The sequence below is a fragment of the Labeo rohita genome, chromosome 2 (genome assembly GCF_022985175.1).
Source record: "Labeo rohita strain BAU-BD-2019 chromosome 2, IGBB_LRoh.1.0, whole genome shotgun sequence".
In the NCBI taxonomy this organism is placed as follows: Eukaryota; Metazoa; Chordata; class Actinopteri; order Cypriniformes; family Cyprinidae; genus Labeo; species Labeo rohita.
Window position 1 is genome coordinate 2,246,458 of NC_066870.1, and position 16,062 is coordinate 2,262,519.

A 16,062-nucleotide genomic window follows, 5' to 3' on the forward strand; every position below is an offset into this window, starting at 1 on the left:
CACCACTAAGTGTTGATAATGTTATTCCTCCATCTTCCTCCATCCCCCTCCCCGTTGACTGGCTCTCAGAGCTCAGTTCAGCGCTGTGTGTAGGTGTTCATGTGTGGGTGAGCCCATATTCATTTCATGTTTGCATTTCAGCTTTTTCACTGACAGGTACAAAGAAATCAAATTGTGAAATAATTAATAGTGTTTGGTCATGTTACACTGATTGATAGAAATGTGTGAAATAACACAAAGGTACAAACGTCATTAATTATTATGACATGCACTAAGCAAAATTTGTTCATTTAGAAAAAAGGCCTTTGTGTTAAAGTACTGTTAAGCCTGAGGAAGCACACACTGTGTTAGATGAATATTATTATTAACCACACTGTCCTATGTTTTAAGCACAGTACATGTTGTGCCTTGTCCATTGATTGATCAGGAAGCATTACATAAGTTCTTTTGAATCACAGATTGAAAGCTCCCGTAAGACAAGCGGATGTTTATAAAAAGGCACAATAAAGCGGGCTCCTCTCTGTTCCTGTAGCCGATATGAAGGATTTGTTGATGCAAATCATGATGTACAATAGTATGGACGTGCTGCAGCTCTGGAGGCTACAGAAAGATTCACAACCTTGAATTTTCACACCATTTACACCCCCCGAGCAATGCTTTCATCCACTCACCCACTCACTCGCTCCACGGCTCGCTCTCTTTCTGACGATCGCTTTTTTCCTTTTTCCTCTTCCATGCTGTAATTAATATTCTCTTATTCAAATTTATCCCTGAGTTCATGACTTTAGGTTCCTCCTGAATATTAGCGATTGTCTTAGTGCTCACAGATACGGTTGTCTAATGCTTTTGTCGCTGTCTGGGAAGTGCACACGCTGGAACAGCTCTCACTAATGTTCACAGCGCACGCCAAAGTGCCCGCTTCCCATTTTTTTTGTGAGGTCCTTCACATGACCTTTTAAATGCAGCATATTTCTGACCTGCATGCACAATGTTACAGCATCAACTAATTTAAAGTCACGATGAAGTCAAAATGGACTAGTCTTATTTTTTATGAAATATTGCAGCGCAATCTCTTTTGTTTTCTAAAGATGTGTGGGACTCGCATGAGATCTAGCAATAGCAAACGACAAGGATCCAATGATCCAATCAATTCCAGATGGACGAAATCACGTCCTGCCCTACATTTTTTTTTTCTCATTCAAAAAACCGTTTCACGCTGATCTACCTCACAATAGGGAAGAAAAGACGATTTCAGCTTCTGTTTGATGCTGACTTTAAAGGGGACATGAAATGCATTTTTAAAAATTATTTTACGTTTCCTGAGGCGCACTAACAATCTTACCAATCAAAAACGGTCCTAATTTAGATATAAATGGTCATTTTTTTTCCACTGCTGTGATTGGCTGACATCTTTGCATATGAAATGAGCATTACATGTGGAACTCCCGCATTTTTACAGTAACAGCTGCCAAGATTAACTAATGGCAAAAGTGTTGAGTATAGCATTATATTTAGATCTACTCCCGTCGCATCAAATGTTGCAGCGCTGTAACACAGTCATGTCTGAGCACACAATGCAGTCTCACCAATACTTTTAATGATCTGCAGTCTCGCACATACTTTCATCATAACTAACAGTGAAAACAGGATGTAAACATGAGACTCATTGAGCAGTGGAATCTGTGCCATTGATTATAATGGGAGTTTTGGTGAAAATTCAAGTCAAATCACTGAGAGAAAAATATTTAATCACTTTCTGTACCTTAAAAAAATCACTACCTTTAATAATATAATCTGTAAATGTCATAGAATTTAGTCTTTATAATAGTTTTTAGGGCTGTCACCAGATTTTTCTGGTCAACTAGTAGTTCATTTTAAGCATTAGTCGACTATTAGTCGTACGTTTAATAATAAATCATAATGAGCCGTTAATTTGCCTACGTAGCCAAATAAGCGCTCAAGCGCACGCATACCACACGCATTATGAATGTGTCGGGGAAAAACAACAAGGAGACAGAATGAACGTTTTAAGAATTTTTGGATAAACTAGAGCTTTCTTTGTTTTCGGCTTAAGAGATGAAGTTGGCGACACTGACTCGTCATCTCCGCAGTATTGATGCGCCTGTTTGTATGTTTCATGCAGATTACATAATCTGAGAATTTGTTTTCAGTTTCCATTTTGCTCTCTATAGATATATTTTCATGTATGTAGGGCAAGTTTTGTAGTTTCGTGCTCAAGTTCACAGAGACTGAGAAAGCACATCCTGTCTGCTTTAATTAATTTACAAAAGCACAACATTTCGTTGTTATTGTGAGTGCGCTCAAATAAACATAGTCTTTACAGATTCAGATATGTATTACTCTTAATATATATTTCTGTGTCCTAGGGAAAAGGATCTGTGTGGTAGAGAAAAAAAATCAGATTTCAGCTACATTTAAAGGAATTCCCCCCTTCAAATATGTAAACATTCTGTCATGAGTCTGTAATCATTTGTACTAAAAACAAAAGATATTTTTAAGAATGTTAACCAAGCAGTTTACTTCCATAGTATGGATAAAAAATGGAACGGTGGGGACCAGAAGCCTTTCCTTATAATGTGCTAGTTAGCAAGTTTAGCGGCTAAACGCTAAATGCGGCTAAAGTAAACAGGCTCGTCACTCCACAGAGAGAAGAGAGGGGCGGGCGAGCAGAGCTCATTAACGCTTAAGAATCCTAAAGAATCATATTAACTTGTGGAAAATGGGCATCGATGACCCCTTTAAAATATCTTCTTTTGAGTTCAACAGAAGAAAGAAACTCATACAGGTTTGGAACAACTTAAAGGAACACTCCACTTTTTTTTGAAAATAGGCTCATTTTCCAACTCCCCTAGAGTTAAACAGTTGTGTTTAGCCGTTTTCAAATCCATTCAGCCGATCTCCGGGTCTGGTGGTAGCACTTTTAGCATAGCTTAGCACAGATCATTGAATCTGATTAGACCGATAGCATCTCGCTCAAAAATGAGTATATATAATGACGATATTTTTCCTATTTAAAACTTGACTCTTCTGTAGTTACATCGTGTACTAAGACTTGCAGAAAATGAAGAGTTGCAGCTGGCAGAGTTGATGGCTGCGTAATATCATTGCGCCTGCTGCACCCATGGTACGGCAGCAAAGTTCCTTGATTATTACGCCAAAATGAGAGTATAGTTCCTAGTCATATCGACCTAGAAAACCGCAACTTTTCATTTTCTGTCCATCTAAACTCTTTGGTCATTTTTGAGCGAGATAATCTATTCGGATTCAATGATCTATGCTAAGCTATGCTAAAAGTGCTACCACCAGACCCAGAGATTGACTGAATGGATTCGAAAACAGTAAAACTCAACTCTAGGGGAGTTGGAAAATAATAGTTTAAAAAAAGTGGAGTGTTCCTTTAAGGATGAGTAAATGATGACAGAGTTTTCCTTTTTGGGTGAACTATCCCTTTAACACAGAGGTCTCAAACTCAATTCCTGGAGGGCTGCAGCTCTGCAGAGTTTAGCTCCATCCAGCTCCAACTCACATCCTGAAGACCTTGATTAGCTGGATCAGGTGTGTTTGATTAGGGTTGGAGTGAAAATGTGCAGAGCTGTGGCCCTCCAGGAATTGAGGTTGAAACCAATGCTTTAACAGGTGTGTGGATGAAGTCTTGTGTGCTTTTTGTTTTGTCTGCAGGATTCTGGCCACTGCTGGTTCTCATATGAATATTCCTGTGGATCTGAGAACCCTGAGAGCTGTGCGTGTGCTCAGACCTCTCAAACTAGTCTCTGGTATCCCCAGTAAGTAGCTTATCCCATTATTTTTACACCGTATCAATAATAATCAAAATCAATGTCATCTTCTCACATATGAAACACAGTATTTGGCATTAAAAGTAAAACCACTTATTGGCAAGACGTACTAATCCATATTCATTCCACCAGGTTTACAGATAGTTCTGAAGTCCATTATTAAAGCGATGGTGCCGCTGCTGCAGATCGGTCTTCTGCTGTTCTTTGCCATCCTGATGTTCGCCATCATCGGTCTGGAGTTTTACAGTGGCAAACTGCACCACACTTGCCTGGCTTCCCCAGATATACTCGGTATGGAGAATCTTTTTGGCCTTTAACTCTGGACATTTCTAATGCAATATACTGCAGCTGCCATGTGGTATGCAATTTGAAATCTGCCATCTTTGATCTTGAGTCCTCAATTCTGCTGCCAGGTTTTCTGAGCCAATCACCTGAGCCTATATGCCATTTGACTTCTCACTCAAACGCCTCTGGAAAATCATATTATGACAAATGTGATTGGCTGAAGGCACCACGGTCCCAAGCTCTTCACGAGCGTCTATCCCGAGCTGTGATATTAAAGGAAATACATACTGTAGATCTATTTTACACTCCCAAAAAGAACCAATGTAGGTACAACATCTGATTGTATTAGTATTTGGTATTTTATTTAGATCTTATTACATCTGAATACAAAGACCTTACTAAATTGCCGTCGGTGCCAGCAGAGGCTACAAAGGCGATGCAGATTGTTTACACTGTGACTAGGGTGTTTCTCAATCGGAAGACAGCGTCCTAGTAAGGAGGCTTTCTCAATTTGAAGGATCCTTGGAAGGCAGCCTTCGTTTTTCACCCTTCGTTCAGCATATTTTGATCATTCATCAAGTGTATCCTCTGTGTCCTACGATCACCCACAATCCTTAGCACACATTCCCGAAAAAGAATTTGTAGAAAATGAGTCGGCACTGAGCTCGTCCCATTTCATTATGAAATGCAAGACAGAAAAGGCGTACGTTTGCTTTTGTTTTGTTGTTTAAGTTAATCACATAAACCACACACCACAGATGGTTATTATTCACTGTACTGCATTGTACTGTAATTTTCCCAAATGAATTTTTAAAACTATTTTCATGCCATGACCATGTGGGCAGAAACATTCATGACGTTGCCATGAGGAGCTAACAAAAATGTTCTACAAGTATTATTTCTGAATGTTCTGTAAACATCCGTTTTTTTTTTTGTTTTGTTTTTTTGTTTTTTTTTTGTTATACAAACATAAAGGGAACATTTCATTTTATCATTCTGCAAAAATTATGAGAATTTTACTTTTAAAATCTGTTTACATTTCTGAACATTCTCAAACAAGTAGTAACATTTAAAAAAAAAAAAAAAACGTTAGATGAATGTCCAACTGGAAAGTTAAAAAAAAGTTACATGAGCAACATATATATGCTAACCAAACAATATTTATTTATTTAGTGCTAACATTCCCATTCGGTTATGAAAACGTTATATCTGAATGTTCTTTGAATACCCCTTTTTTTAATGTTTTAAAAACTTTTTTTTTTGGTCCTAATATTCCAATTAAGTAATCTGAAAATTAGTTCTTAAAGTTCTCTAAATGTCAGTTTTTTAGGATTTTTTTTTTTTTTGATTACATATATGTTAATGGAACATTCCATTCTATCATTTCCAAACATTATGGGAATGTTACTTTTGAATGTTTTCTGAACATTCCACAACAAGTAGTAACATTTATAAAAATGTTACACAGATGTCCAATTAAAAAATTAATTTGAAAAAGTTCCAAATAATGTTTTGGCTCTAATGTGTTAAGAACATTATTAGAGAAAAGGTGACTTTGAACAAATGTTCTATTGACTTTACTGGAAGAATGTTCATGACATTGAGAGAACCTTGCCAGAATGTTACCAAAGTCTGCTCCCTGTTTGTGGTCATCCAAGCAGTTATTGCTGAGGATGATTCTAGTCTATAAGCCTCAGAAGGAATGGACTATTAATGACACAGATTCACTAGGATACTGCCTTACAGTTGAGAAGCTAAATGAAGTCTATCATAGCAGGCACCGCCCCCTTCTGATGAGGAGGATCTCTAACGGATGATTTTAATGTAAACATTTTTATTTTGAACTGTAAATCAAACAAAGCAAGCAACACTAATATACTGCATTCGCATGTTGATAAAAATTATGATACTGTTGTTTTATTAAAAATAGTGACAGTAACAATGTTTTTACAATCTTTTCATTGGTTATATAAGTATTTTACTCACTAAAGCATCATATTGCTGTTCTTTCAGAAAATGAGACAGTGGACTCTTCTGAGGTGGAGTTTGCATGTGGAGTGAGGAAGTGTCCTGAGAAATACACCTGCAGCGGCAGCTGGATTGGGCCCAATGATGGCATCACTCAGTTTGACAACATCCTGTTTGCAGTACTGACAGTATTTCAGTGCATCACTATGGAGGGATGGACTGCCGTCCTGTACAATGTGAGTTCCTGCAGCATTAACATTAAAAAAGTCAGTTTTATAGTCAGCTGACTGGATTTACTGTATATCTACATTAATGCTCATTGATCTTCATTCATCTTTCATGTAAAGTTACTAACCTTCACTGACCTAGCATATGAAGTTATTCATTAAACCTGCAGTGATTTCAATATAAACATGACAGTATGATGTCTTGAATCAAATACCTTAACGCTTAACGAGACAAAGCTGCTTCTATGACTTATTGATAAATGATTTTGAGGAAAAATCGTAGTTACTAATGAATAAATGTTCCCTATTTCAAAGTGTTACCAGAAACTCATACAGGTTTGGAACAACTTGAGGGTGAATAAATGATGACACTATAATTAACAAACTATAATTACTAAACTATACACTGTTATGAACATAAACTATACTATCCACAAACTGTATTTAACAAAGCACTGAACCATAATTATCTTTAAATGATCACTTTCCACAAAATCTTTACTTTATTCATTGATTGCTGTTGTTTTTCCACAGACTAATGATGCTTTGGGACCCACGTGGAATTGGATGTATTTCATTCCTCTCATCATTATTGGCTCATTTTTTGTGCTCAACCTTGTTTTGGGTGTCCTTTCTGGGTAAGAATTTCACAAATATTTTATAAAAATTGGCATTCTATCATTATTCACACTCTTACAATCCAGATTTCTGGCATGAAATTGTACTATGGAAGTCAAATTGTAATAATATTAAGAATTTTCCCCATGCATTTACAGTAAATGAGGGGACTGGAGTTTTGAAGCATCAAAAGGATGGAGAAAGTGCCATAAAATGTATTATTAAAGTAGTTCACATAACTTCTGGAATTGTATTTATATTTCATTTTTAATATATTAATATATTTAAGTAAATTTGAACAATTACAGTGATGTGAACTCATGAACCAGATCAGAATTATTTACATGGATTTTTTTTTGGACTGGATCAACCGATTCTTTGTCCATCAATCAGCAACACTATTTCCACTATGAGCAATCTAAGGAGAGTTATATTAGGATTTCTAGTGAAGAAAGACAAAAGTCTGTCTTATAACTTCTGAATCTTTGTAAAAAGTTCCCAGGTTGTGTAAAGTATTTTTATTATCAGAGTTTCTGTGGGTCTTAAAAAGTCTTAATTGGCCCTTCCACAGATTAAGACCTTAAAAAAGGTGATAAACTGGAGCAGAAATTCCTAAATTCATAGTCATTGTATGTTACAAACACTGAAAAAAATAATATCTTGATCACTATTTTTGACTTTTTTTTTTTTAACTTCTTTTTTTTTAAATTTCTAAACATCCACTGAAAGTGAATAAAATGAAGCGAGTTATTGCTTTAAACATGAACAAATGTCTCTCAATGGGGCATGCAAACTTTTTCCACTTCTTTCTGAGCCCATTTGCAGATGCTCACACACTTGTTTAAAAACACTGCATTTTGATCAGAAAACATGATTTCTTATCTTATGTAATTTTAGCTCTCAATTTTATCTTGATTTAAGAAACTTTTGCATTAGAAAACAAAACAAAACACTGAGGAAAGGCATCACCTTTTTTTTTTTTTTTTTTTTTTTTTGCATCAGAAGGTAGCATAAAAGTTATTATTCTTATTATAGTCCATATTCTGGTTAAGCTTTTTTTTTAGTTAATTACTCAAAATTAATCAAAAGGCAAATAGATCTGTTGAAAGCAGGGTTAGTATAGTTAACTGTGTCTAAAACCATAAAAGTCTTGTCTTCAGAAACCCTGATTTTACTTTTAAGACATTTGTAGGGTGCTTTTCCATCTTTTTGTAAAGCTTAAAGGCTCCAGTTCCCATTTATTGTAATTGCAAGGAAAAACATGTAAAGATTTTTCAACTAATCCTTATTCTTATGTTAATCCAATAATTTCAAGGTTTGATTTGTAAAAACTAATACTTATTTTGACGATGTACTGAAAATTCACTGAATGAGAGAATTATTGCCTTGTGTTGAGCGTGCGGTCGTGGGTGGCTGAAAGCACACTCTCTGGATGATTGGTTCACTAGGGATTGATTACTGTAGCTGCTCTTGCCTCCACAGTGTTTCTTGGTCTACAGGTTGTAAAAGGTCAAAACCTAAAAAGCACTTAAATGATGTCCATTCTATGGATCATTTTGTTGATTTCTTTTGTGAATGTGTGTACGTGTCATTTCCTAAATCCTTCTCTAGGGAATTTGCTAAAGAGAGAGAGAGGGTGGAGAACAGACGTGCCTTTATGAAGCTCAGACGCCAGCAACAGGTGGAGAGAGAACTCAATGGGTACCGGGCCTGGATAGACAGAGCAGGTACTGACAAGTCAGAAGCATGTATTCATTTAAATGAAAAAATATTACTGGTTATGCTGCTTGTGTTCAGATTTGACATTTTTACAGTTCTGTCAAAAAGTGCATTTGTTCATAGACGTATTTGGGGTTTGTAATGATGTCAGGATGTATGCATTCTAGTGTTTGCATTGATTCTTGTGTCATTCATGTTAATCAGTTTTGTGTAATAATTCATGTTTGCATGTCATGTTATCTTGTTTTAGCATGTAGTATGCATGTTTACCATACATGTTATCTGCAATTTCTGACCGCAATTTCTGGTGTTGAATGGGTTAAAACACTGATACTTTTAAAGGAGGGTGTTCACCAAAAAATGAAAATTTGCTGAAAGTTTACACACCCTTGGGCCATCCAAGATGTAGATGAATTTGTTTCTTCATCAGATTTGGAGAAATGTGTCAGTCCATCCCTGTCTCACCAATGGATCCTCTACAGTGAATGGGTGCCGTCAGAATGAGAGTCCAAACAGCTGATAAAAACATCACAATAATCCACAAGTAATCCACACCACTCCAGTCCATCAGTTTACGTCTTGAGAAGACAAAAGCTACAGATTTGTAGGAAACAAATCCATCATTAAAGGAGAAGTCCACTTCCAGAACAACAATTTACAGATAATGTACTCACCCCCTTGTCATCCAAGATGTTCATGTCTTTCTTTCTTCAGCCATAAAGATTTTTTTTTTTTTTTTTTTTTTTTTTTTTTTGAGAGAAACATTTCAGGATTTTTCTCCATATAATGGACTGATATGGTGCCCTGAGTTTAAACTTCCAAAATGCAGTTTAAATGTGGCTTCAAACAATCCCAAATGCAGTTGTAAATGATCCCAGCCAATTAAGAAGGGTCTTATCTAGCGAAACAATCGTTTATTTTCATAAAAATAATACAGTTTATATACTTTTTAATGTCAAACGCTCGTCTTGTCTTGCTGAACCTGAACTCTGTGTATTCTGGCTCAAGACAGTTAGTGTATGTCAAAAAACTCCAATCGTATTTTCTCCCTCAACTTCAAAAATCATTTCAAAATCATCCTACATCGCTGCAGAAGTACCGACACGGTCTTTGCAAAGTGAACATGCAAAGAAGACCAAACACCCTTAACAAAAAAGGTAAAACAGTGATATAAGACGATTTTGAAGTTGAGGGAGAACATGAGATGGGAGTTTTTCGACATACCCTAACTGTCATGAACTGGAACACACAGAGTTCAAGGAGAGCAAGACAAGACGAGCGTTTGAGATTAAAAAGTATTTCCAATTGTATTTTTTAAAATGAAAATAACCAATGGTTTCGCTAGATAAGACCCTTAAACTGCATTTTGGAATTTCAAAATCGGGGCACCATATCAGTCCATTATATGGAGAAAAATCTTGAAATGTTTTCCTCAAAAAACATAATTTATTTACGGCTGAAGAAAGAAAAAATATGAACATCTTGGATGACAAGGGGTGGAGTTCATTATCTGTCAGTTTTTGTTGTGGAAGTGGACTTTTCCTTTAAGTTGTTTTTCAAACTGTTTTTCAGGCTAAAATCCATAATCCATAATAATGCTTTCTTTGTTAAAAAAATAAAAAAATAAAAGTAATCTGGTCTGAATCGGGAGAGAAATCTGCACAAATCAGGCACCGTTTACAAGCCAAAACAGTCAAAACGGTTCTAAACAAATTTGGATTTTGAAGTGAGAGACAAGAGTAGATGAACTTTTTCACTGGAGGAAGCGTTATTTTTAATTATGTTAAAAACATCCTAATAATGGATTTGTTTCTTACAAACAAACAGCTTTTGGCTTCACAAGTTGTTAACTGATGGACTGGAGTGGTGTGGATTATTGTGATGTTTTTATCAGCTGTTTGGACTCTCATTCTGACGCCACCCATTCACTGCAGAGGATCCGTTGGTGAGCAAGTGATGGAATGACACATTTCTGCAAATTTTATGAAAAAACTCATCATCTTGGATGGCCCGAGGGTGAGCACATTTTAAGAAAGTTCATTTTTGGGTGAACTACTCCTTAAAATAATTTGGTTAATTGGAATACCTTAAAAAAATTGCAGGCTGCTTTTACTAGTCACTAATGAACTCATGATACGTTAACAGAGAAGGGTGGATGAGTTGGTTTAGAGGAGGTAAAAAAGTATTTGAGAGCAGAGGAAAGAAATCAAGTAATTTTTTATAGGCCATTGATGCAGTAATATCTGCTGACGTAATGCCTTATATATGTGACAGGAGGTAGCAGAAACACTTAAAAACCTCTTGATTTGTGATGCTGGATGTGGCTGAATGCTCAAACTTTGACTGCTGTGATGCCAAAATGTTGTCAGTACATTTAAAATGCAATTTTTTTGTATTTTATTTGTATTTCTTTTGCTTTTTGAAATCATTTTTTTGGCTCAGTAATTTCAGCCAGGCTAGCGAAGTTTCACTGTCTTTACCCAGGTTCAGTGACAGACTGTGCTCTGATTGTGTACTACACCTACACTACTCTTTTCACATTTCACCCTGCCACCCACCACCTGAACACAACATTCAGGTGAACATGAGTGCGTGAAGCTGCTCATTCTCCCACGCAGTGAAGGGTCAACGGAAAGGTGACACTGACTCACTGACTGGAGTGTTTGTATATGTGCCTGTCTGTGCTCAGAATAGTTGATGCTTCTACAGTACAGCAGATCACTTTTAAGAGGCCTACAAATTGCCTTTTTTTCACAAACCAAACTGAGTAAACCGATAACTGATTTAATTAATGCTGCGTTAATTACATTACTTCATTGTTAATATATTATATACATATTCTCTCTCTCTCCTCTCTCTGTTTTTTTACTCTCTCTTTTAAAGAGGAAGTAATGCTTGCAGAAGAAAACAAGAATTCTGGGAGATCAGCATTAGACGGTATGAATTTCATTTTATAAGAGAGCTGCACATGCATAAATGCATTGTCTCAATTATGGAGAGTTTAGTTTTTAAACCAGTTTTTATCTTAATAAAGTTTGTATTGGTAATCTTAATCATTTATCACTTACTAAAATGCAACTGGCAAATAAATATATAGTAACTATTTTCAGAAGTAATTTCAATGGTTATAAATAAATATTTGTAATTTGGAGACTCCACAAGTAATAAACAGAGGTTATTACAATGTTGTGGGAATAATGTTTTGAAATGTTTCTAACACATTAAAGTGTCCAAAATATACCAAAATATAACATTATTTAATTTTTTTTTCTAAGATCATCACAATATCCAGTTCTTGTCATGATTAGAACGTTATTTTAAAGGTTACAAAAAACTTTCTTAGAACGTTGAAGTATAAATAACCTCATAAAGACACTGAATGTTGATCACGGAACATTTTCTCTCAACATTATGAGAACATATATCAAGTATTAATAAAGTTATAAGAACATTCCATAAAAATTAATTAAAAAAGATTCTGTCCTAACATTTATATAACTTAATTTTTTTTTTTTTTAATAAAAGTTCTATAGTATATTCTTCTAACTACACCTTTATAATAAGACCCATGATGCCAAACATGGTTCTGTTTCACTTTTTTCATTTTTAGTTTTGAAACGGGCCACCAGCAAGAAAAATGCAAGGCGTCGAGGACCAGGGGAAGAGAAATATTCTGAAATCTCTACCGTTGGTGAGTAAAACATAAATGCCGTCTCTTTGTTTTTACCCACATTAAGACTTGACTGGTTTACACTGTGTAATCTTTTGTTATGTTTGAGATACAATTCAAAATGTGTCATCTTAACAATTTGTCTGAAAGGAAGGAAACAACCACTGTCAACACATGTTCTATAAATTCATGTCAATTTTTCAGGCTTTTGAAATGCCACAGCTGACTAACAATTGTTATATTTCAAAAGACATTCTGTGAGATTATGGATTTTTTTGGTGTCAGGTGGCCCCCGACCAAGAGTTGGTATACGGACGGCAAGGCGAGGGCCCGCTGCTTACTTGCGGCGCAAGGAACGCATGTTGCGAATATCTATTCGGCGCATGGTTAAAACTGACAGCTTCTATTGGATAGTCCTCAGTCTGGTGGCGCTCAACACCATCTGTGTTTCCATCGTTCATCACAACCAACCGGAATGGCTCACTGTTATTCAGTGTAAGTATCTCATTTCCCTCAATACTACTAATAATAATCATCATAATAATTCAAATCATGTATAAACATCTGGTAAGTGTTAAGCATGCATGGACACAGTGGCTACTCCTGAGCTATACAAAAATGCTAATTTACATTTTTTGTTTTTTACTCCATTAATGTTATGACCTTTAATGGCAAATGGTGTATATTTATTGACACGTATACAGCTTTACGGCTCCAATCTGAAATTGTGTATCAACTTGGTTTGTAAATGGGCTGGATTACCCCAAAACTGGTTGAGCAGGTATGCAACTTCAAATGCTCCTTTTTACTGAAACATGGTTGCATGACAACATCCCTGATTTGTCTATTCATAACAGGTTAACCTTGTTCCCATTTGGACCTTTGAAATTGTCTGGCTGAGTGTGTGTGTGTGAGTCCAGCAAATTTGGGTGTACAAACACTGTCATAGCAGCTGTCCACTGCTCTGAATCAGCAGAATATTTAGCACTATCAAGCTCTCTCCCTGCTGAGTAAGTTAACATTGGCTGTCATGTTTTCCAATCCAGATCACCCCTAACACTTCCTGTCTTTGATGTCCTCCTTAAAACATTTTGATTTAACTGATGAATAGTGCTAATGAAATGACAAATGACAAAAACTGAGAAAGATGTGCCTGTGTTTTTGGAGGATGAAGAAAAAAAGAGAGGAAATGAGATGATAAAGAGGAATATAAAGATGGTCTGTGCAAAAAAACAAACAAAAAAAAAAAAAAAAAAAAAACAGGGCAACTGTGAGAGTTGCCACCAATTAGTGCTGTAAATTTTGAGTCTGCTAGAGGTAATTTTTATTATAGCAGGTGACTTTAGTCACAACAGTCAGCAGAAAGATTTTCTAAATTCCATCAACACATCTCTATTTTCTACCCAGACCACCTAGGTTTTGGTAAAAAAGCACCAACATGGACTGAACTTCCTCAGGAGACTCAAAAAGGCTGACTTAAGGCACACTCATCCTCACAAACCTCTATAGATGTGTCATGGGAAGAATCTGTTGTACTGTTCAACAACTGTTCCTCTGTGAACCATAGTCATAGACTGCACAACACATCAGCAGATCCAGCCCTTCCAAAGTCTAAGACGTTCACTCTGTGCCCAAAGAAACTACAAAAATCTTGAAAGACTGTATCTGTTCCCTCTACAATAGGAGAGGAGATAAGAAGGCTACCTAAACTGATCATCTCCATACTCCTCACCCATATACACACACTCCTTCCCTGCCTCATCCTGCCTGAAAGACACTTGTCCTCTCCAAAACACTGCTATGGCTGTATACATTATACTTTACTTTTTGCAGGGTCACAGGGGAGTCCTGAAGCCAATCTTAACATGGAAAACACCTTGGAACTAAAGCGTACTCACACATTCACACTCTCACTCACACCTACAGGCAATTCTAACATCTCAAATTAACCAGAACCACATGTCTTTGAACTGTGAAGGAAACTGGAATACCTGGAGAAAACCAAAGCCAAGGTGTATAAAACATTTCTGACTGTTTCTGTTACCGTCTTGGGGGTTTTTATGGTTGCATTTTACCAGATACATTAGACCTGGGTGTCCAACCCTGCTCCTGGAAGGTCAATATCCTGCAGAGCTCCAACATACTTGCCTGGAAGTTTTTAGTGAGTCTGAAGACCAGGATTAGCTGTTTCAGATGTTTAATTAGGAGTTAGGACTGTAGCCCTCCAGGAATACGTTTTGCCACCCCTGCATTACTCCAATATCATCTCATTTACTAATCATTATCATTGTGTTAAATCAGGCTTTGTTGAGAGTTCAGATCATCAGTTGTCTAATGCAAGTAAAACAGCCCATGGTATATGCAACTAGAGCACCATCTGTTACCCAGAACGAAAAGAACCTACAGTGTTTAGAGACAATCCTGCTCTTGGAGGGCCAACGTCCTGCAGATTTTACCTCAGCCCAACACTTGTCAAGAAGTTTCTAGTGAATCTGATTAGTCTTTGATTAGTTGGTTCAAGTGGGTTTAGTTAGGGTTGGAGCTAAACTCTGTAGGACAATGGCCTACAGGTTTCGACACCCTTCCACTGGACCAATACCGTTCAATTTACTAATCATAATCTTTGCTTGAAGTTGGGCTATGTGGAGAGATCAGAAGATCATCAGTAAACAGCCTCAGGGTTTGTCTAATGCAAGGCAAACAGCCCATGGCATATGTAACTGGAACACCATCTGTTACCCAGAAAGAAACAATACTCAGTGTTTAGAGATAGCGTTTGCCCCTAGAGCACAGGTATCCAATCCTGCTCCTGGAGAACCAACATCCTGCAGATTTCTGGTGCTTTCCAAACAGGATATATTGTCCTACAGTGAAAACAATCATTGCTGCCATATTGAAGGGTCGTTCCAAACCGAAGTACTCAAAACGCCATGATGGCTGCACCTCCATATGGGCACAGGATGATGACGCAGAAGGGCACTTCAAGAAACAGTTGTTTGGTCCCCTACACCCTTCACCCCTTTAAAACTCTCACTCCAGAGGGTAATCCCTTTGAAAGGATTAGGGTGTAGATATGAGCCCTTCCAAATGGAATGCAGGGACTATCTCAACCCAGCTCCAACACACTTGTCTAGAAATTTCCAGTGAGTCTGATTAGTCATTGATTATTTGGTTGAGGTGTGTTTAATTAGGGTTGGAGCTGAACTTTGTAGGACAGTGGCCCTTCAGGAACAGGTTTTGACAATGCTGCATTGGACCAATACCATTCAATTTACTAATCTATTCATTGCTTGAAATTGGATTTGTGGAGAATTCAGATCATCAGTCAACAGCCTCAGGGCTTGTCTAATGCAAGTCAAACAGCCCATGGCATAGACAACTAGAGCACAATCTGTTACCCAGAAAGAAAGAATGATCAATGTTTAGTGCAGGAGTGTCCAATCCTGTTTGTGAAGGGGCCAAAGTTTTGCAGATTTTAGCTTGGACACACTTGTCTAGAAGTTTTTATTGAGTCTGGTTAGTCCTTGACTAGGTGGTTCATGTGTTTTTAATTAGGGTTGGAGCTAAAATCCATAGAACAGTGACCCTTCAGGAACAGGTTTGGACAGCCCTGCATTGGAGCAATACCATTCAATTTACTAATCATAATCATTGCTTGAAGTTGGGCTTTGTGGAGAGTTCAGAAGATCATCAGTGGACAGCCTCAGGGTTTGTTTAATGCAAGGCAAACAGCCTATGGCATATGTAACTGGAACATCAT

The 16,062-nt window shown here is 36.9% G+C and overlaps 1 protein-coding gene across 1 annotated transcript in view; it reads left to right on the plus strand.

Annotated features, from left to right (window-relative positions):
- cacna1eb (calcium channel, voltage-dependent, R type, alpha 1E subunit b) overlaps positions 1 to 16,062 on the plus strand; it is a 411,785-nt gene that overhangs the window by 344,171 nt on the left and 51,552 nt on the right. Inside the window, 8 exon segments of the mRNA XM_051122724.1 lie at positions 3,700 to 3,803; positions 3,948 to 4,106; positions 6,114 to 6,304; positions 6,830 to 6,933; positions 8,525 to 8,640; positions 11,516 to 11,569; positions 12,243 to 12,323; positions 12,588 to 12,797. Of these exon segments, the coding sequence (XP_050978681.1) occupies positions 3,700 to 3,803; positions 3,948 to 4,106; positions 6,114 to 6,304; positions 6,830 to 6,933; positions 8,525 to 8,640; positions 11,516 to 11,569; positions 12,243 to 12,323; positions 12,588 to 12,797 (1,019 nt within the window).